The sequence below is a fragment of the Onychomys torridus genome, chromosome 2 (genome assembly GCF_903995425.1).
Source record: "Onychomys torridus chromosome 2, mOncTor1.1, whole genome shotgun sequence".
NCBI classification, from domain to species: domain Eukaryota; kingdom Metazoa; phylum Chordata; class Mammalia; order Rodentia; family Cricetidae; genus Onychomys; species Onychomys torridus.
Window position 1 is genome coordinate 69,149,471 of NC_050444.1, and position 22,226 is coordinate 69,171,696.

General features: G+C 45.8%; 1 protein-coding gene across 5 annotated transcripts in view; it reads left to right on the forward strand.

Annotated features, from left to right (window-relative positions):
• The window catches only part of Invs (inversin), a 163,143-nt gene that overhangs the window by 130,136 nt on the left and 10,781 nt on the right, over nt 1-22,226 (forward strand). For all 5 annotated transcript variants that reach the window (XM_036179394.1, XM_036179396.1, XM_036179395.1 and 2 more), the window contains exons 12-13: nt 3,202-3,414; nt 12,085-12,356. In XM_036179394.1, coding sequence (XP_036035287.1) covers nt 3,202-3,414; nt 12,085-12,356 — 485 coding nt within the window. The remainder of the gene's footprint in view (nt 1-3,201; nt 3,415-12,084; nt 12,357-22,226) is intronic.

The following is a 22,226-nucleotide window of genomic DNA, read 5'->3' on the forward strand; positions in this document are numbered from 1 at the left end:
TAGCAAAAAGAAAAAATAACTTTCTGGTTCTTAAACTTAGGTTTTCAAAGTATGGAAAATTGTTGCATTTCTTCTGAATATTTTATACTTGAAATATCTCTTAATGAAAATATAATTTTTTCATAGTAAAAATATTTAAGATGTTAAGTTTCAATCCAGGATAGCCTAAGAGACCTGTTTTTCCCTCCTCTTTTTTTCACCCTGTTTTATGGATGAGGAAACAAACTCAGAGAAGTTAATTGACAGCCCAGGGTCATACAGGTTCCTCATTCCCAGTCAAGATTTTTTGTGATAAATACTACATATTAGTACTTACAGAAATTAGGCTTACTAAATACATGTGTTGTATGCAAATTGATCTCATAAGCAGTTCTATTCTACTAGAATGCATTCAATAGTTGATAGAAGAGGAGGTTTTACCAAATTGGGAGCTACTTGCAATTAGTTATAATCTACATTCTGTACAAACTGGTTGCATAATTGTCAGCAAGTTGCTTAATCCTGGGTCTCTGTTTATTTATGAAATGAAGATGTTGCATTTAGTGGCTTTTAAAGGTCAGTTGACATCACTGCCCTGTGTTAAGTGGCTCTCTGATAATCTCTTCATCAGTGGATGTTCAGTCAGAAGAGATTCTTAGTTGTTCTGAATTTACAAAAAAAATTATCTATTTGTAAGTATTGTTTGAGACTACTTATTTATGGGCCTCTGTTTTCCAAATTGAGGTGTTCTGAAATGACTGTTTTTATTGTTGTTGTTGTTGTTATTCAGTTCTTGAGGCTTCAGTAAGGAAACCATACATGGATCTGTGACTCACCCAACACAGGCTCTGAATTCAGTTTCCTTCCTGAAGCAACCAACCCACCCTTATTCAAAAAACCTCTTCCTTTTATGCCTTACTGTGACTGTTAAATAAGTTTTGAAGAGAGATTTCCTTTCTTTCTTTCTTTTTTTTGAGACAGGGTTTCTCTGTGTAGCTTTGCACCTTTCCTGGAACTTGCTCTGTAGCCCAGGCTGGCCTCAAACTCACAGAGATCCGCCTGCCTCTGCCTCCCAAATGCTGGGATTAAAGGCGTGTGCCACTACCACCTGGCGAGATTTTCTTTTCAGTAGTCATTATGTGATTTTCTGATTCTAATCTTATATCCCTATCATCATATCCTTTTTCCCACCAAAGTCAGCTCATGGTTTATGATTGTGTTGACTACCTCAGTCACCCTGTGGACTTGGCCTGAGTGTGCAGTTGTCACTGAGTAAATGTGAGCTTGGGCCCTATGGAAGTGTTTATGGCCAGTTATTATGGTACCATAAACCCTGCTGCAGTGTGGGTCCTGAGCAGCAGCTGACATGTAGGGACTGGTGCATGCTGGACACAGGGTAAGCCCCTTTCCATTCACCATCCACTTTCCACATTCATTTCTCTAACAGACGAGGATGGTTCAGACCCCAAAAGATCAGGTTTGTGGTTAGAAGTGACATTACTGCCATCATCCAGAGATTATTTTACTTCAGTCCTTGTTCTTTTATCCCATCTCAAGTCTTAAAACGCATACTGCTGTGTAATATTAGTTAAAGATGTGTTGCATCCTTTTATGTTGCATTTGTTTAACTCTGTGAAGCTGTGTTAGTTTGCCTATCTAAAACTTCTGGTTGGTCTAATCAAGAGCTGAATAGCCAATAGCTAGGCAGGAGAGGGATAGGCAGGGGCTGGTGGGCAGAATAAAAGGAAGAAGATAGAGAGGAGAGAAGGGAGAAGCAAGAAAAGGAGGAGAGGAGGACGCCAGGGGCCAGCCACACAACCAGCCACGGAGTAAAAAGGAAAGAAAGACATATAGAATAGAGAAAGGGGAAAGCCCAGAGGCAAAAGTTAGATGGGATATTTTAAGTTAAGAAAAGCTGGCTAGAAATAAGCCAAGCTAAGGCCAGGCATTCATAAGTAAGAATAAGTCTCCATGTATTTATTTGGGAGCTGGGTTGTGGGGCCCAAAGAGTAAAACAACCAACTACAATGTACTTTTAAATAATATATTCACTGGTCTTTTTTAAATGATGGTTTTCCTTGTAATGTTTTATTACTTAGTCACATTTACTGGTCTTATGGTTTTTATCCATGTCACTTCTTTAGAAGGACTTCTGTTTACTGTGAGGGTCTCCTTCAGTCTTCTGTGGTCCTCCAGGACCAGCATGGCTTTTTATGTGTAGATCTTTGCTCCATCTGTACTATTTTGGTATATGAAGCAATATGCAGCTCTCTTTTTAGATGGGTATGGTCACACATAGCTTTAATGGCTACACAGGAAAACCGTGTCTCAAACAAGCAAACAAAAAAATCTCTTTTACCCAAGTGACTACTTGGCGTTACCAACACCATTTAATCAACAATCCAGCTCACCTGCAGTGATTTGCAGGGACCCTCAGTATCATGAAATCAGGTCCCCCCCCATCTAGAAATAGGCATCTTTTCATTTATTTATTTGTTTGTTTGTTTTTCTTTTAATAAGACAGTGCCAGATCTCATTACAGATGGTTGTGAGCCACCATGTGGGTGCTGGGAATTGAACCCCAAACCTCTGGAAGAATAGTCAGTGCTCTTAACCTGAGTGCTCTTAACCTCTGAGCCATCTCTCCAGTCCTAGGCATCTTTTCATAAGCACTAATTATCAGTGATTACAGAAAAATAATTCGGAAAGCCTTTCCAAAGAGGTGTAAAGAATCACTTGGCACATGGGAGAAAGGGAAGTGGTCATGTGTTCTTATAGTCTCTAGCTCAGTGGTTCTCATCCTGTGAGTCATGCCCCCTTTAGGGGTCAAATGACCCTTTCACAGGGGTCACATATCAGATATCCTGCATACCAGATATTTACATTACAATTCATCACAGCAGCAAAATTACAGTTATGAAGTAGCAATAAAATAATTGTATGGTTGGGGGTCAGCACAGCATGAGGAGCTGTATTAAAGGATCATAGCATTAGGAAGGTTGAGAACCACTGCTCTATCTTGTGAGCCAGCTCCCAGAGCTCAGCCACACAAAGGTGAGCCTACAGCCTCTTGTTTTATTTTGTTTTGTTTCTCCCAGAGAAGAAAGGAGAGTAGACTGGAAGGTTTTGCCTGCAAAACAGCGTCTTTCTGCCAGGTGCTAATATAGTTCCACTGTGCCTTGAATCACAGTCCATTCAAGACCAATCTTCCTCTTGCTTCAGGTACACACCCCTTGATTATGCATTGCTTGGTGAGCGCCATGAGGTGATCCAGTTCATGCTGGAACATGGTGCCCTGTCCATCGCAGCTATACAAGACATTGCTGCCTTCAAAATCCAAGCTGTCTACAAAGGATACAAGGTCAGAAAAGCCTTCCGAGACCGGAAGAACCTCCTCATGAAGCATGAACAGCTGAGAAAAGACGCTGCAGCTAAGTAAGTGTGAGCCACACAGGTAGCTCTCAGCTGAGAAGGGAAGCTGGGTGGAAGGTGGGCAGAACTCTCTGGATGGATCAGTTCCTCTGTCACCTTCTTGCTCTGCCTTCTCCTCTATCTTCAGAGGACTGATGAAGGAGGAAGGCCCAGCCTCCATCCAGGAGTCCTGATAGATCCGTCCCTGTGGTTCTAGCTGCTGCAACCTTGGCAGAAAGTTAGGGTGAGATTGCTAACTAGAGAGCTACCAAGAACTTAGCTTCTTGCCCCCCTGGCTTTTGGGCAAGGTGTGTGTGTGTGCGTGCGCGTGTGCATGTGCGTGCATGTGTGTGTTACGCGTGTGTGCGTGCAGGTGCAAATATGTGCGTGCTTATAGAGGCCAAGGGACAACCTCAAGTGTCATTCTTTAGGTGCCAAACTGTTTCTTTCACTGACCTGAAGCTTGCTAAGTAGATTAGCCTGCCTGGCTGGTTAGGAATTCCCTAGGATCTGCCTGTGTCCCCCTCTTCAGCACTGAATTACCTTGTGTAATGTACTATGTACAGCCTTTTTTTTTTTTTTTTTTTAGATAGGGTCTCCTATATAGATCAGGTGGACTCACAGAGAACTGCCTGCCTGCCTCTGCCTCCTGAGTGCTGGGAATAAAAATGCACAGCCACACTCTGCCAGCTTTTTTAAAATAGAGGTTCTAGGGAGTAAACTCAGGTAGTCATATTTGAGCTGCAAACATTTTACCAACTGATCCATCTCCCCAGACCTCTTCTTGTTTTATTGAATGAGGGAGACCTGCTCTCTCTTTTTCCTCCAGAATACTCTTGAGGAGGGAAAAGTGAGAAGAAGTATGTGAATAGAAGTGTAAAGGAGAGAGACAGTTAGAAACACAGGATGGCTCAGGAGGGCTTGGATCCTTCTGTCTCTTCTAAAGGGCTTTTTAAAGGGATGCCAAGGGGTGTAGCAAAAGACTTCCCCCCAGCACAGCCAAACACAGACCATCCCAGGCACCTGGTGACCATGTACGTGGTCAAGCCATCCCCTAATGCAGCCCTGCTGTGTAAAGCAAGCTCAGATCTCACTAGGAAGCTTTTGTGGGCTCCCACAATTGAAAGAAACTAATGTCTAGCCAACCCTTACTAAGTCCAGTTTTGATTTAACAAAAGCAACCACATGTGTAAATGACTGGTTCTTCCTCCCCATTTCCTAACAAACCTGTGCAAATAGTTGTCACATGTGCATGTGGAGGGGGCATGGGGTCAGGACTTCCTTCAGATACCAAGGTAAATGGCTGCCCAGAACTCTTACATAAAATGGCATAGTATTTGCATGTGACCTACACCTATTCTCCCACATATATTAAGTCACCTATAGATTACTTACAATGCCTAATATAATATGAATGTCATGTAAATTATTGTTACAAAATATTATTTAGGAAATAATGACAATGAAAAGTATCACAATATTCAATACATAGTATTTTTTTTCTGAAAATTTCCAATCTGTGATTGGTTGATAACTGTTACAAAAGTATTCTAAACATCTGAAACTTATTATATATATATTTATAAATACCCTAGCAATGGTGCTATAAACAAGTGTTCCTGAAGGCTACCCTGGCTGTATCTTGAGTCCTTAGCTCTTGAATTTTTCTGTCTTTCTCACAATGATAAAGAACCATTTTAAAAAAATAGAGTAAGATACTTGGTGAGGGATGAAAGGATAGTATGTACTAGAATGCTAACCAGAGTGTCAGCCCTCCATAGGGAATCTTGCAGGAACACATCACTTTCTGTGACTCTGAAGACACTGAAGTAGTTGGTGTCCTAGTTAGGGTTACTATTGCTGTGATGATACACCATGACCAAACAACTTGAGGAGGAAAGAGTTTATTTGGCTTATGCTTTCACATCATAGTTCATCATCAAAGGAAGTCAGGACAGGAACCCAAGCAGGGCAGGAACCTGGAGGCAGGAACTGACCCTGAGGCCATGGATGGGTGCTGCTTACTGGCTTGCTCAGTCCACAAGGTTGGATGTCTGATCTGGTCTTCAGTATACCCTGGAATCCCAAAGAAGTAGGTTGTAATGCCAGTGAAGAAATGGACTTGGTAGCAAGGCAAGGGCCAGCAGGCAAAAAGCAAAAGCTTCCTTCTTCCATGTCCTTATATAAGCTTCAAGCAGAAGATATGGTCCAGATTATATCTGTATTAAAGGCATGTATTTTCCCAGCTCAAAAGATCTGGATTAAAGGTATGTCTTCTTGCTTTAAAGATCTAGATTAGAAATAGATTTTTCATACTTCAAATTAAGCAAAAATCCCTCACAGGTGTGCCCTCCATTTTTTGGGTTTTAGTTCTAGACGTAGTCAAATTGACAACCCAGTATAGCCACCACAGTTGGTTTCCCAGGAGATAGCATATTACACTCTTTTTTATTTTATGCATGTATATAAATACATGCATGTATGTGTTCTTATGTACATGTACACACAGTGAGTGGAAGCCTGAGGATAGCCTTCTGTGTCAATCTCAGGGAGACTGTTCACCTCCTTTGAAGTAGGGTTTCTCATTGGCCTAGAGCTCACCAATTAGGTTAGATTAGCTAGCTAGTGAGCCTCAAGGATCCTTTGGTCTCCACATACTTACCACTGAGTTTCCAAAAGGGCAGTACCATGTCTGGATTTTTACATAGGTTCTGAGTACCTAGATTAGGACCTCATGTTTGCAAGGCAAGTGACCTATAGATTAAGCATCCTTCATCCCACCTCCCAGCCCCCTTTCTAAATATGTTCTCATTATGTAGCCCAGACTGGTCTTCAGCTCCTGGCCCTCCTGCTTCATCCCCCACTGGTGACAGGATGCTTAGGTGCGCACTGCCACTCTCAGAATGGACTCTCTCTTAATAAGGCTGTCTTCATTCCGCCAGCCTAAAGCTTCTACACACAACAGTCCCCTGCATGGAAGTGACAACTGTGAGGAAACAGTGCACATGATATATTTCCATATGGGATGGAATATTGTACCAGAAGGGGGCTGCATTAATGGGAATGATTGTAAGACTCCCAGTGGTTGCCTGACACCTTGGATAGCACCTGTGCAGATATCCCCCAGAATCTGATCGTTCAACTTAGAGTTTTGGACCTAAGATGTTGTGAAAGTGATGAATTCAGGATTCACAAATGATGCCTTGAAATTTGATATTTCCCCAGTATGAGCCTCTAATATCACTGAGTGACATTATTGACCCTCCGCTCCACTCAGCCTCAGTCCCGAGGGAGAAGCTGATACTATACAGTGCCCCATGTCACAAGGTTGCCCAAAATAGCACAAAATTTAAAACATAGGAATTGGTTGTTTCTAGCGTTTTCTGTTTACTATTTTAGTCCCAGGTTACACTGGGAGACAGAAACTAAAGAAAGCAAAACTATAGAGACTATTGTATTTCCTTTAATTCCAGTTTAACATGTAAGAATCTTCCTCCAGAATTCAGTCATGGGGCTGGAGAGATGGCTCAGCAGTTAACAGTACTGGCTGTCCTTCCAGAGGACCTGGGTTCAATTCCAGCAGCCACATGGCAGCTCACGCTTGTCTATAACTCCAGTCCAGGGCTTCTGACACCCTCATACAGACATACATGCAGGTAAAACACCAATGAACGTGAAATGAAAATAAATAATAAAAAAGGGGGTATCACTCACTGGTAGAGCATTTGACTGCAGAATTCAGTCATATACACCTGAATGTGAAATGCAGCTCTACAAAGCAGCATGGCTGACGTTGTATCAAAATAAATATAATCAAAAAGGATTCTATTCATCCAAACCCATTCTGCTTCATTTGTAGAGACAGGAGGCTTGAGCTCTTTCCCATACCCTCTTCCCAGCACAGTAAGAGGAGTGGTAGAGGTGGGTGAGGGGTAGCAGAATGCAAAACCAGCCTGATCAAGACAGCATTTCCCTCTAGCTCTTGATTTCTTCCTCTGTGATGTGTGATGAGGTAGACTACCTGATTTGGGGGTATCCTTCAGGTTTGTAGAGACTCCCAAGTTTGCACTAGAAGCCTCTTCTTCAAGTTTGGATAGACATACTGTTGATCAGTGCAGAGCTGGGGACTCAGCACTGTGCGACCTCCTGTCTAGAGAATAGTTTTAAAGCGTTGGCATCCTTAAACTGCATTGTGCTTTACGTTTTTCACTTTTTTTTCCTAACATGCACTTCAGTATCCTAGTCCAGAAGTCTGAAACAGAAAGGAATTTTTAGAAAATGCCAGACCAACTGTGTCTCATTGTCATTCCAATGATGTCCTCTACCATGGAAGAAAGGGTCTTTTTGTTTTTAATGTTTAGCTTCTGAAGTTAACATTTCAGAACTCTTTTTTTTTTTTTCTTTTCCCCCTGAGACAGGGTTTGTGTGTGTAGTTTTGGTGCCTATCCTGGATCTCTTGCTCTGTAGACCAGGCTGGCCTCAAACTCACAGAGATCCACCTGCCTCTGCCTCCTGAGTGCTGGGATTAAAGGCGTGTGCCATCACCGCCTGGCTCAGAACTCTTTTAAATGGTAGCTAGACTTGCTTGGAAAAGCCTTAGTGTCTACTGTTCCTCATGTACAGACATTCCTTCACCGGTGTTACTGTTGGAAGCAGAGTTCATAGCTTTCAACCATCACCTCCCCACTCATCCTGTGTGGACCCCATCTCCCCACTCATCCTGTGTGGACCCCACCTCCCCACTCATGCTGTGTGGACCCCACCTCCCCACTCATGCTGTGTGGACCCCACCTCCCCACTCATGCTGTGTGGACCCCACCTCCCCACTCATCCTGTGTGGACCCCACCTCCCCACTCATCCTGTGGACCCCACCTCCCCACTCATCCTGTGTGGACCCCACCTCCCCACTCATCCTGTGGACCCCACCTCCCCACTCATCCTGTGGACCCCTATCTCCTGCACTCATCACTGTTTGGACCCCTGGGTTGAAGGTCTTGGAGACTGCTCTCAGTTTCATTTTAACTCTCAACAGTTATTTCTTAAGTCCAATTCACTGTTTGATTTGTCTTTGAGATATTGCTTTAAGAAATAAAACCCAGAATTTGCTGCTGAGTCTTTAATGAAGGTGTGTCAGGCACATGACATTATCTCAATGTCCATTTCTTACTTAACCATATTTGGACATCAGGAATCACCTTTGTAAAGTGAGCAAGTGAAAGGGACTCATTAAACATAAAGGAAAGTGATCTCTAGTTCATGATGGAGGAGTTGGGAGAGACAAGATTACAGATATATTTTCTAAGAGGTATTTTAGAAAGTCCTATTTAAGAAATACCCACACTAATTTAAAAGCACTTCATAACTGATAGGGCACTATGTTGCTGCCAAAATAAACCTTCTATAATTTGCCTGCCAGAGCATAAAGTGGAAGTCAGACTTAAACAGAACCTTGATTGTATCAATCCCCTATCTTCCGTGAAGCCTTCTTTTCACAGGGTCTTACTGCACTGTCCTCTCACTCACTCTTCCTTCCTCATCTTTTGAACTGTACCATCTCCACACTGAGCTCAGCCCTACTCTCCTGACTTCTGCACATACTATACTGTTTTCTGCTGGAAATGTACTCCTTCTTAAAATTAGAGTCAAACCAGAGATCCACATCTGTAGTTCCAGCTACTCCAGAGGCTGATGCAGAAGGGTCACATGAATCCAGGGCTTCAAGACCTGTCTCGGCAACACAGCTAGAGACCTTATCTCAAAAAAATGTTTTGGTTATATCATCTGTCTAGAACACTCCTTTATCAGTCTCACACCATTACCTCCTGTAACTCTGATCCACTATCTTTAGCTGCCACGGGCCATTTCCACTTTCCATCCTGTGGTCACCTGCCAACACATCAGGTCACTGGCACACCACTTCATACTAGCTGTCATTTTTGAATACCAGTGTTGTCTCCAAGTCCCTTTTCTCTCCACTACAACCCCACATACCTTTGGACTTAATGTTCAGTCATCTCAAACTTTCTGTTCTTCCTCCCTGACCCCAGTGAAAGACCTGGGCTTCCTTCTGGCTAGTAAAAAACTGAGATAGCCTTGTAAAATTACACAAGTAGGTTCAGTCTGGCTACCCAAGCGGGTTCTTGGGATGCTGAAGTCCTTTCTGCAAGGAGTTCTGTGTCTTCCAAAAAATCAAATGACAGGGAATTTTGTCTCTCCCAAGACAGCACATTCCACCAGTGAGGTTTGTGTCTGACACTTCATTTCTTTTTTGTTAATTTATATGTATTCATGTGTGCCTGTGTCTGAATGTGTGCATGTGAGTACAAGTGCCCACCAAGACCAGAGAGGCATAGGATCCCCTAAGTTTAGAGTTACAGGTAGTTGTGAGCTGCCTGATCAGGTGCTGGGAAGCAAACTCAGGTCCTCTGCAAGAGCAGTGTATGCTTTTAACTGTTGACCCATCTCTCAAGCCCGGAGAGGTTTGTTTGTGTTTTTCCTTGAAGCTACCCATCAAAGCCAAAGGGAACGTCTAAATGTTTTCTCACAGACTCTGAGAACTCGTGACACTCCCATCCCTACCACAGACATCCTCTGGTTTTACAGTAGATCTTGATGCAGCCTGCTCCCCTGAACATCCCCAGGTCATCGGTCTCGCTTCAGGGCTGGGCTGTGTCTCACTCTCTGCTCACAAACTCATCTAATCCATGAAGAGTTACTTCTGTGGTCTCCTTCATGCAACCTAACTCCCCAGAGCCTCAACTTCCCATCATCAGGAAATGAAAAGAAGTTTGCTTAATCAGGTGGGCTGCAAGGTTCTAGGAATGCCCTAAGACCATATACAGCATTTCTTCTTATTTTTTGTACATTGGTGTTTTGCCTTCATGTATGTCTATATGAGGGCATCACATCCCCTCCAACAGGAGTTGCAGACAGTTGTGAGCTGCCATATGGGTGCTGGGAATTGAACCCGGGTCCTGTGGAAAAGCAGCAGTGCTCCTAACCACTGAGCCATCTCTCTCTCCAGCCCCCATATACAACATTTCATAGATCAAGAGTATATATCCATTTTTGAGAAAGAAGAGCTACAGAATTTTTTACTCTCATTATCAAAGTGGCTGGTAAGTCACAAAAGACTTTTTTTTTAAACTGGACTGAATATCCAAGGACCTTTCAGCCCTAACATTCTATAAGGCAAAGGTCCCAAACACACAACATTTTCTTATTCCCTGGAGAGGACATAAAAGACCAAATATTACTCCACCTGTTATCAGAGACAATGAAGGGATAGAATCTGACAGGCCCCAGATACTAAGCAACAGAAATGGGAAAGGTTACCGCCAGACCTCTGTCTGGCGTTGTAATCAGCTCCTCTCACTGGAACACCCCAGCGGGAGCTCAGTTGTCAGCTCTCAAGGTACTGGAGAAGGGAAATTTAAAATCGCAGCAAGATGGCCTCTGAGACGTCTTCTAAGTCAAAGACTGGGGAGAGCGGAGCTGCAAGTCTTTGTTCCTGCTCTTCCCTGGCCTGGAATAACCTCTCCCTTCACTCCTCTCTGGGTTGACATTCTTCATAAGAGTCTTTTCCTGCCTCTGTCTAATTAGTGTCTGCCTCCTGTATCCCCCATATCTCTGGGTAGGCACCTCAGGCATAGCACTCATCCCATCCAGGTCTCCCTCCGGTCTGCAGGAGGATGTGGATCTGGTTCCCTCCCTCGTGGACTCTCATCTCCTTAAGAGTAGGGATTGTATGTTTTGTCTTCATCTCTCCAGTGCCTTACAATATGTGGCATATGGTAAGAATGTAATAAATAAATGTTCAGTAACTGCCCTTGCAGTGGTTCCGAGGACTCCTCATAGAGAGTTTCATTTGCCTTCCCCCATCTCATATGTGTATGTGGCGTGTGTAGTGGCACACACCTTGGTGCATGTGTGGAGGTCAGCAGATGACTTTGTGGGGTCAGTCTTCTCCTTCTGCCATCATGTGGCTTCCTGGGATTGAACTCAGGTGATCACACTTGCATGGCAAGCACCCCTACCCACTGAGCCACCTCACCAACCTTTTGAGATTGTGACATGACATGGTCATGCACGAGTGTGTTTGACCATATTCATAGCTATCCTGGGTGCAGCCCAGTGGCTACACATTGGACTGTGTTCTATGCCTTAGTTTCCCCCTTTGTTAGGTGGATTAGTTACTTCTGTGCTGACCAAAATGACTAACAGAAGCAACTTAAGGGAAGAAAGGTTTTGGCCCGTGGTTCCAGTGGTCCTCATCCTTCTCCGTGGATCTCCATGACAATAAGAGGGGCTCACAGGTGATAAATGAGATTTTATTGTTTGGTCAGTCATTTCTTTCTTTTAAGAAACCAAACATCTCTACTTAATCCAAGAAGCCACTGAACAGCCAGGGGACAAGCTCCAGCAAGATCACCAATTACAGTCCGGTAACCTGGTTAGACCGTGTATGCCTCAGCAATGCAGACTGATCTGTGATGGCTGTAGGCTACATTCTATAAGGCCTGGTACAAGGAGGTGGTTGCTATTATACTTAGAGAGAAGCCCACTGTAGAAAGTGTGCGTTTCCACATCCATCCTGTGATGTGGTAGCTCTTCTTAACATTGCAGTCCACCTTGAGGACTCTCGAGCAGGTGAGGACCTTTGACTTTTTCTTCTTCTTTGGGTTTGTTTCCAGGAAACGGGAGGAGGAAAACAAGAGGAAGGAAGCTGAACAGCAGAAAGTACTTCTGAGCCCAGATTCCAGACCCCAAGGTCTCCCCTGTCCACCCAGCCCCCAGAATGAGCCCAGCAAGCAGAGTGTGGCCCCTAGCAAACAGCCATCTGCTGACCACACAGTCCAGGGCCCTGACCTGGACCACAGCAGGTCTCCAGGCCGATGTCCAGGCAGAGCTTCCCACAAGGATTGTTCCTCAGACCTTCAGGGAACAGCCTCCAGGAAGCTAAATGGTAAGTGTGGCCTGTGCTATCTAGCGCCAACCATGGGCCAGGCTTTGCCTGGCAGTGTAGCAGAGCTGAGGCCTGCACAGTGTGGCCGGTGTCATTGTCTCTCTGGTTCTCAGGCTTTGCCTGGCAGTGTAGCAGAGCCGAGGCCTGCACAGTGTGGCCGGTGTCATTGTCTCTCTGGTTCTCAGGCTTTTGGCAGTGTAGCAGAGCTGAGGCCTGCACAGTGTGGTCGGTGTCATTGTCTCTCTGGTTCTCAGGCTTTGCCTGGCAGTGTGGCAGAGCCGAGGCCTGCACGGTGTGGTCGGTGTCATTGTCTCTCTGGTTCTCAGGCGTCTGGCTCTCTTCTTGCCTTGCTGCAGTTTACTACAACACTTTTCTGTCGTAGCTGACTTGAAGTGCTTTGGATGGTATTTCTTTTGTCTACTGTTTCATACTGTCTCTGGGTATCATGTATGTAACTTGCTTCAGTCTGCTAACATCAACATGTTACCACTGAGTGAAACATTGAAAGTTCTCCTTCACTTAGGTGGCTGTACCACTTTTAAAAATCACGCTGGGGCTACCCACATCAGGTTGCTTAGAATCACCTGTAACTCCAACTCCTTAAGATCTGACTGTCTTCTGTACTCCGTGGTCACTTGCACTCACATTTACATACCCCTGTCCCTCCTCCCCACACATATATCCATATATGTGTATGAATATACATATATATAATTTTAAAAATAAGTATTTGAGTAAATATAATTGGTGAAGACCAGTTGTTATCTTTTTCTTTTCAGTTGTTGAATATAACTCATAAACTCATGAAGAAGGGCTAATTTAAATACACATATTCCTGTCCTCTATTGCTATCCCTTCTTCCTGGTGCTCTGAGATTCTTGCTCCCGTCATTTTCTTTTTGGTTGAAGAGCTTTCTTTAGCCAATCTTTAAGATCTACCAGCAACATTGTCTTGGCATTTTCCCATTTTGAGTTTGTTGTTATCACATTCCCAAGGAGCCAAATCTAGACTCCATGCTTGGCAGTTCTTTTTGTTTTTGTTTTTGTTTTTTGAGACAGGGTTTCTCTGTGTAGCCTTGCTCCTTTTCCTGGATCTCGCTTTGTAGACCAGGCTGGCCTCGAACTCCCAAAGATCCGCCTGGCTCTGCCTCCCGAGTGCTGGGATTAAAGGCATTCGCCATCACCGCCTAGCTGGCAGTTCTTTTTATCATATTACATCACTTCCTTCTGGACTCCTTGGTTTGAGATGAGAAAGCCATTGTTGTACACATTGGTCTTACTCAGGAACATTCCTGGGTAGCATGCCATTCCTCTTAGTTTTCAAAAATTTGATATTATCTTGCTGTGGATTATTTCTATTTGTATATAGTTCATCTGGTGTCAAGAGTCCCCAAGACTCTGGTGTGGTCAGTTGCTGGGAGAAATACATAAGATTCAGGAGTGGAGTTTTACTTAGAGCTGTGCTATACTGTTACAATACCCACAGCAAAATCACAAAGGAAAATTTCTCCATGCAAAGATCCAGAGGAAACCAGGCACACAGTTCCAAAAATTCCCTTCTGGGAAAGTTACACACACACACACACACACACACAGAGAGAGAGAGAGAGAGAGAGAGAGAGAGAGAGAGAGAGAGTGTGTTACTTCAGCAGTAAAATTGTAATCACCAGTTTCACAACCTTTGGTCTTCCAGAAAAAAATTCCCTTGAGCCTAGGACTCCATGATTTTACACAGAGGTAACCTGCTTAGTGTGTACACAATTCCAGACTCTCAAAAGGAAAGTAGGTATTCATCGTGGACCACAGTGTTTGCCCAAAGCAATTGAAGCCCTTTGAACTGCTCTTCTAAATAAGAGAGTAGTGAGAGCCTCCCCAAAGGTACAGAATAATGCTGATATGGTTTTTCAAAAAACAAAAATCTTAGTATAAATGACTATGCAAAGTTCTCTGAGATCTCACTATCACTTAAGATTTGGGCAACCCAGCCTGTCTCTCTGGACCTCAATTTCCTTAGCTATAAAATCAGAGTTATGGGTAGAAATGAAACATTCTATAGGATTTATTCTAGCCCATGACCCACACATCTTTAGTAACTAGTATTAGAATTAAGCCAAACTGCTAATCTAACCATATATAAATGCCTAAACATTTCTGGGATTCCATTCAGTGTCAGTATATCAGCACTGACAACCTCCAGCACTGATTCCTTCAGCAGGCACTAACTAGGTACCCATGATGTGGCGGCCATGTTAAATTCTTGGAATTCTTCCCTAGGGCCTTGTCAGGTGACATTTTCTCTGTTTCTGTATGAATGAAAAGTGTTTCTCATCTGGTACAACTGCATCACCTCTCTAAACAAGGCCATCCTCCCGTGTCCTGTGCTCCCATCCCTCTCCTAGCCTCCCCTGTTCTACAGATCAACTTCACTGTTATTCCTGGCATTGCTGTCTCCTTTTCCCACCAGACTGCAAGATCTGTAAATGCAGTGTTGCTGTTGTCATCTACTGCTGTGTGACACACAGAACAGCGACTCATCACTTCCCAGGATTCTGTGGTTTCCTAGTTCCTTTGCTGGTTTCCAAGGCCTTGTCCTTGTGGCGTCCCTGCTCAGAGGGAGAGCAGGTTGAACTCATCCTCTCAGGTAGACCGCCTCACATGTCTGGCAGCAGTGCCGCTGTCACTTGGGATTCTAAGACCGTTACGTGTCCTCCCATCCTCCAGCAAGCTGGACTGACACCCTACACAGTGTTCCTAGGACACAAAGGCAGGAACCACAAGACCTCTTTAGAGACAGGCTGGAGAATGCACATACCAAGCTCTGTTGATCAGTGAGAGTTGGGAGACCACCCCAGAGTCAACGATGGGACAGAGGAACTTTTGAGTAGTCTGCCACGTCTCCATTTTGGGCGCAGCTTTTCACATGTTTCTGATATGAGAAGTAGTCTTACTCCTATCTCAGACCCCAAATTTTATCCCAACAATCATATCAGGCTTGAAGTCCAGGTGTGTGGAAGGTTCCCAGAGTGGGACTGCTCTTGCAACTCAAACCAGTAAAGACGTATTGTCCGTGTCCCCACATGCCTGAATCGCAGCTGTGGTGTGAGAACAGACTAGCCATGGCTGACGGTCTTGTTCGGGCGGAGTAGGAGGCGTAGCCAACCACAGTCTATAACACTTCAGAGAGCCACTGCTCACATCTCACCAGGGCCCTTTCTCTGAAGAGGCTTGGTGAGGACCCTCCTGCCTCCTCTGCAGCAGCAGCAGCAGCTCCCTGGGCCACTGTTTCCTTGGCTCTTGCCCTGCCCTTGGCACGTCCTTCCTTTTCCTAAGAAATGCTCCAAGTCTGAGGAGTGGCTTTCCCAGCCTGCTCCCTGCCTGTAGAAAACCTGAGCCCAGGACCTCTTTTATTTTTAACCTATCTCCCATTTCAAGCTCATGGTGACCTCAGTGATGTGAATATCTCAGAAAGTCACTCTATGAACAGTCCATTTCATGTTCCAAAAACCGTATCTGTAATTAGTTCCCCAACAGGCTCACTGTGTGTCTCATAATCCTCAGAGAAGATGCTCTTTAAGAGTCTGAGAAATCTCAAATGTTCCTTTTTAAATGTTTTTTGAGATCCCAATAAAGGGCAGTGCAGGGCAGCCATACTCCTGCCTTAATCTTTATCCCGAGACCATCTCCTCTCTGGGACGCCAGGTGTCTGGAAAGAATAAAATGTTGAGGTTTTATTTTCTGACCCAGCACATCCTGAGATCTTTACTTTTTTCTCTAAATTCCGGTCTCCCCACACCTCATCGCCTGCAGCTCTAAAAGCAGTCAGTATGTCTTCGTCCCCTCGGGGGTCTGTCTGAGCAGTCCCTCAAAGTTCACTTGGTAGTGTCTGTCCCAGCTCTCACGTCACGGCAGGGGCCACGTTCCCAGTTATTCTGCCCTGACTAGCAAGGCTCGCCTTCTCCAGACCAACAGCAGTCCATCCCTGCTCTCCAGCCTTGCCACAGTCTCTTCACTGCCCTGCAGTTTCTGCTCAGCTAGTCCCAAGTCATTGTCAGGGGTCTCTGTTAGGGCAGCACCTCTCATCCCAAGGGCTCCATTTCTATGTTGGTTAGTATTTGTGGCTTGAAAGATCAGTTGACTGCCTCTCAAAGTGCTATGGGGCTGACTGAGCAGTCCCTGGCTGGGCCAGCTGAGCTCACTCTTGTGGCTGCTAGAGTCGGGTTGGCCCCCTTAACATGTCTAGCCACTAGTGCTACTAATGGCCGAGGGGCCTCAGATCTCTTCTCTCAGGCCTGTCGTTCCCAAGTGTACTCCACCCTCTTCATTAGTGCTTACAGAGAAGGCAGAAGTTGCCAAGCCTGAAGGTGTACACTCCAGAACTTTCCCATCACTTCTACCACACTCTGGGCTTGAGCCAATCAGTGTTCAAGGGAGTGGGAGTTCACATCTTCCTCTGAGGAGTATGTTCATCTGTGTTTTCCATTGTTATAACAACTCACATCCCCATAAATTCATTGCCAGCTTAGTCACAGCTGTCACATCTGGCCTTACTTTCCCTGCCTGCTCTTCTAGTCCTATACATTTGACCCACCTTGTAAATGTTTTACCTGAGATACAGTGGAGATGTGGCTCCACAGTTACATCGCACAGGCTTGTGCATGTCAATACAGAGCGGGGGGCGGGACAGGGTTGGCACCTGCACCCAGCACACCTCTCATAACAGGAAATGTGTCTAGTACTTTGTGTTCCCAGCACCTCACCAGGTGACTGACATGATACAATACTGGAATATGTAGTTGGGGAGAACCAGCTGGGGCTGGAGATCCAGAAGTACAACTGTCGGTCAGCCCTAAGTCAGAAGGTCTTTTCTGGGTGAATGCTGTAACAGAAACCCATTTCTGTGGTAAAGATGAGCTTCTCTGCCCAGTTCACCGAGTCTTGCATGCATTCATTTAGCAGACAAGCTTTGGAGCCCACACTGTGTCCCAGCTGTGCTGAATTAGCCAAGGCTGAGGACCACATCACCATGCTCTTCCCTCCAGCAGTGAGCACAGCACTGACTACCCAGAAGTGTGAGCTCTGCTGAGTGACACCGACCCCTGGAGCCTCACGTGGACAGTGCTGCTCTGCTGATGTGGAGCTCTGCAGACTGTGACTGCACAGGGCAGGGCAGTGCAGGTTGGCTTATGCTAAAGCACTCCGGCATAATGGTACTGCAAAGCCATCCAGGTCTGCTGTGGACTGGGCAGAATTATGAAAGGTGGTGTCAGACCTCAGACACTTGTCCTTCCTCAGTTCCTGATAAGCATTTCTTTTGTCCTTTAATCACACTGCCACTAGTTATCCTTCCCAGGTGACACAGTGCTGTCATTTTCGAGCTTTGCATGGCTCATGAAATGAGTTTAGTGGTTTGGACCAGATTATAGTATTTGCTATTGTAATATATTCCTTCTGATAGAATAGCCTGCAATAGAAAAGCATGTAGGTATGAAACATTGCACATAGGCTGGGCGCAGAGGCAAAACCTGTTATCTTGGCACTCAGGAAGCTCCAGTAGGAGGTTGCCTCAACTTTAATGGCTCAGAGGTCAAGGTGCTTGCCACTAAGCCTGACTAGCAAGCCTGAGTTCATCCTCGGGAGTAAGCCACAGGGTGGGAGAGACTCTACTCCTGTAAGTTATCATCTGACCCCCACCTCACATACACTGCTACATATATTCTCTCTCTCACACCCCCACACACATACACACAAATAAAAACGTACCTAAAACGAACACTGCCTATTCTAGAATGCCATGCTTTACTTCTGTCTGTGTACACACATGAATACGGGTGCATAAGGATGTACATTGGGCCAGTTACTTCCTGGTATCAGTCCTTGTCAAACAAGTTGCTGTTTGGGAACAACTCTGAGATAAGGGAATTCTTGTTCGTTTGAAAATAGGAAGTGATGCCCCTACTCTAGAGCTTTTATGAAGAACTACATTCAGATATGCAAAAAGAGTCTCAAAAAGCCAGCCTCTGATGTTGCTTCCTTCCGGTGCTGAAGGACCAGAGGCTAATGAGGCTGATTGTACTGGCAGAAAATGGATCTCCCACGTCACAACTTTGACCCGTTCACCTGCCCAAGAGGCCACAATACAAGGGAGCTAAGTAGTTTGGGTTCTGAGGAAGCCCAGCCTCACTGGACAGAACACTACAGCTCACTGTGTTTGGCCTCATTGAGAAGAGTCCGATCTAGTCATCTGACCAGGCAGCGCACACCTTGAGGCGGAGCACCCAGCAAGAGCCTCAGATAGAAGTACTGATTGCCTCTGTTCTTCCCCTGCCCAGCCTCCAGACTTGGGGAACGGAAGAACTTAAGTACCTTTGCAGAGTACCCAGCACAGCCTCCTCAGAAGGCCGCCAGTGCTAGAGAGATGGCTGCATGGTACTCAAAAGCCCTTGCAAAGGAGAATTCAGGTTCCCAGCACCCACGTTGTGGAGGGAGGTTCACACCTCTGGGGGACCTGACCCTTTTTCTGGCCTCCTTGGGCACCTGCACACATGCGCACTGCACCACACCCCCACCCTCACCTTCCCCACATACAAGTAATTAAATATAAATCTTTTAAAACCCAAAACAAAAAGGACCCGAAACCCGAGTCTTTCAAAGAAGGGTAACCCCCAATATGTCTTAGCAAGTGATTTCTTCCTTCCTTCTGAGTCAGTTCTTGCTGGGTGGTGTATCATGTGTGCAGAGCATGCTGGCTGTACGGACCGGCACTGGAGTTGCATGGCCTTGGGCTTACATGTGAACTCTGGCTTAGTGGGTTTCTGTTGCTGTTTTAAACACCATAAGCAACACGGGGAGGGAAGGGTTTGTTTCCGCTTACACCGTCCATCATGGAGGGAAGTGAGAGGGAACTCAAGGCAGAAGCTAGGAGGCAGGAATGGGCACAAACAGCATGAGGAACAGTGCTCAGCTGGCTTCCTTCCTTCCTTCCTTCCTTCCTTCCTTCCTTCCTTCCTCCTTTCTTCCCTCCCTTCCTCTCCCTCTCCTTCCTCTCCCTTCTCCCTCCCTTCCTCTCCCCTTCTTCCCTCCTCCCTCCCTCCTCCCTCCCTCCCTCCCTCCTCCTTCCCTCCCTCCCTTCCCTCCCTCCTTCCCCTCCCTCCTTCCTTCCTTCCCTCCTTCCTTCCCTCCCTCTCTCCCCCCTCCCTCCCCCTCCCTCCCTCCCTCCCTCTCTCCCCCCTCCCTCCCTCCCTCCCTTCCCTCCCTTCCCTCCCTTCCCTCCCTTCCCTCCCTTCCCTCCTTCCTTCCCTCCCTCCCCCTCCCTCCCTCCCTCCCTCCCTCCTTCCTTCCCTCCCTTCCTTCCTCCCTCCCTCCTCTCCCTCCCTCCCTCCTTCCTTCCTTCCTCCCTCCCTCCCTCCCAGCCTCCCTTCCTTCCTTCATTTCTTGCTTGCTTTCATTCGCTTTTGGTCTTTAGAGACAGGATCTCTCTGTATGTAGTCCTGGCTGTCCTGGATCTCACACTGTAGACCAGGCTGGCCTCAAACTCAGAGATCCACCTGCCTCTGCCTCCCAAGTGCTGAGATTAAAGGCGTGCACCACCACTGCCTGGCTTGTCATCCTGCTTTCTTATACCACTCCGAACCACCTCCCTCCAGTCCATCAACTAGCAATCAAGAAATGCCTTGCCTGCAGGCAATCTGATAAAGGCATTTTTGAGGTTCCTCTTCCCAAGAAGCCTTAGCTTGTCTCAAAACACCAGGACAAACCCCACCACTCACTTGTTGTGTAGCATAAGGTTAGTGACTTCTCCAATCCTCAGGGTCCTAACAAAAGACAGGTGTAGAGTAGAGTGTGATGGCTCACCTCTGTAATCCCAGCACCTATAAACTGAGAAGGATCAACAAGAGTTCAAGGCCAGCCTGTCTCAAATTAATAAATTTTAAAATAAATATAAAATACAGAGAGGATAATGCCTTCCATAGAAAGTAAAGAGCATCCATGTGATAGCCTGTGTAGATTAAGGACACTCTACAACACTGTGTAGATGTAGACGGTGCTTCTCACTCACTGCACTTCAAATGTGGAAATGGAAGCAGTCATAATCATCAGAAAGATGACTGTGCCTGAGTGGAGGGCAGATCTGAAAGACCAGATGGGGTTAGTACTAAGGCAGTGGTGGTGGTTTGGGGAATAGGGAATACCACAGGAGTAGAATTGCTTGTGGGGGGTGGAGAGAGTTCATTTTATTTGGGTAAATACCTAATTCACTCTATCTTCCTCTGAGGATGGGGTTGGAGTGTCTCTTCACCCGAGTGTGTGTCAGGCCCTGTGAAGGCAGTGGTGGGGGCAGGCGTCAAGGAGCTTGGTCTCTGGAGAGGGCAGAGCTGAGCAGCTAGGGAGCAGCAATAGGAGACACGTGTTGGCTCCATAAGAAACTACCACACGGCCTTCCAGGCGACCACGCCATTTTCACTCTCCAGCAGGAAGGAGCGGGTGCTGTGGCTGCACATTCCCGCCAGCTCTTCAGTTGCCCATGTTTCTCACAATCCTAACATACGTGCAGCAGCACCCATCCACTGGGGACCATTTCTGCCCCTTTCCCGCCCCACCCCAAGGGAAAGCATGCCCTTTCATTCCTGTTTGTATTTTCTGTATTTATTTACACAAATGAATAGATATAGACAACACACACACACACACACACACACACACACTGAGAGAGAGAGAGACAGAGTCAGAGAGACTTACATAAAACCTTACATAACAAGTAGCATATATTCTTTTACTCTTGAGAATAGTTACGGCTGGTGAGATGGACCAGGGTAAAAGTTCTTGCTGTCAAGTCGGAGTTCAAGCTCCAGAACCCACATGGTAGAAGGAGAAAACTGACTTCTGTCAGTTGTCCTCCGACTTCCTCATCCACATTGGACACACACACTGTCAATAAGTGTAATAACTTTTTAAATCATATTGATTTTAAAACCTGTTCCTGGAAACATTATCTGACTATATGTCTTAGTTACTTTCCTATGGCTATGTAAAGACACCATGACCAAGGCAATGTATAAAGAGTTCATTGGAGCTTACAGTTTCAGAGGAAAAGCCCATGGCCATCATGATGGGGAGCATGGCAGCAAGTAGGCAGGCATGCAGGCTTGCTGCTAGAGCAGAGAGAGAGAGAGAGAGAGAGAGAGAGAGAGAGAGAGAGAGAGAGCGCTAACTGGGAATACTGTGGTCTTTGGAAACCTCAGAACCCACCCTCAGGGACATACCTTCTCCAACAAGTCCACACCTCCTAATCTTTCCCGAACTGGGGACCAGGTGTTCAAATACATGCGCCTATGAGGGCTGTTCTCATTCAGACCACCGCAATAGATATTCTCGTACATGTGATACATGACGATGTTTATAATATGTAGTCTCACATACTCTTTCTCACTTGCTGTTGCTCTGCCGACTTAACTCATGAGCCTGTACATTTCTGGCTGAGACCTGAACACTGATATAAAAAACTATGGAAGTAACTTGAGAGCTAAGATCATGTTAAAGCCTGACAGTGGGCAGGAGGGCTAGCAAGTGAGGATCCCTGGGGCCCCATCCCCAGAGCTGAGCAGCGGCAGGTGTTAGGTTACTGCCAGCTCACCTTGTGCCCGTGCCCGTGGACGTGGCTGCTTGGGGTCCCAATCCCAGAGAACACTTCTTAGCAGGTTCTAGGCTGAAAGATTGACCGTCAGCCCTTGGGATCTGTAATCTCAAAGGCCTTCCCTATCAGTCTGCTCACCAGGCCTCCTGGGTCTGGGTTCTTTCTCTTTCTGCCTTGCTGGATCCCCAACACGTCCTATGGATGGTATCCTTTTCATCTGAATCTCCACTGTCCTCAGTG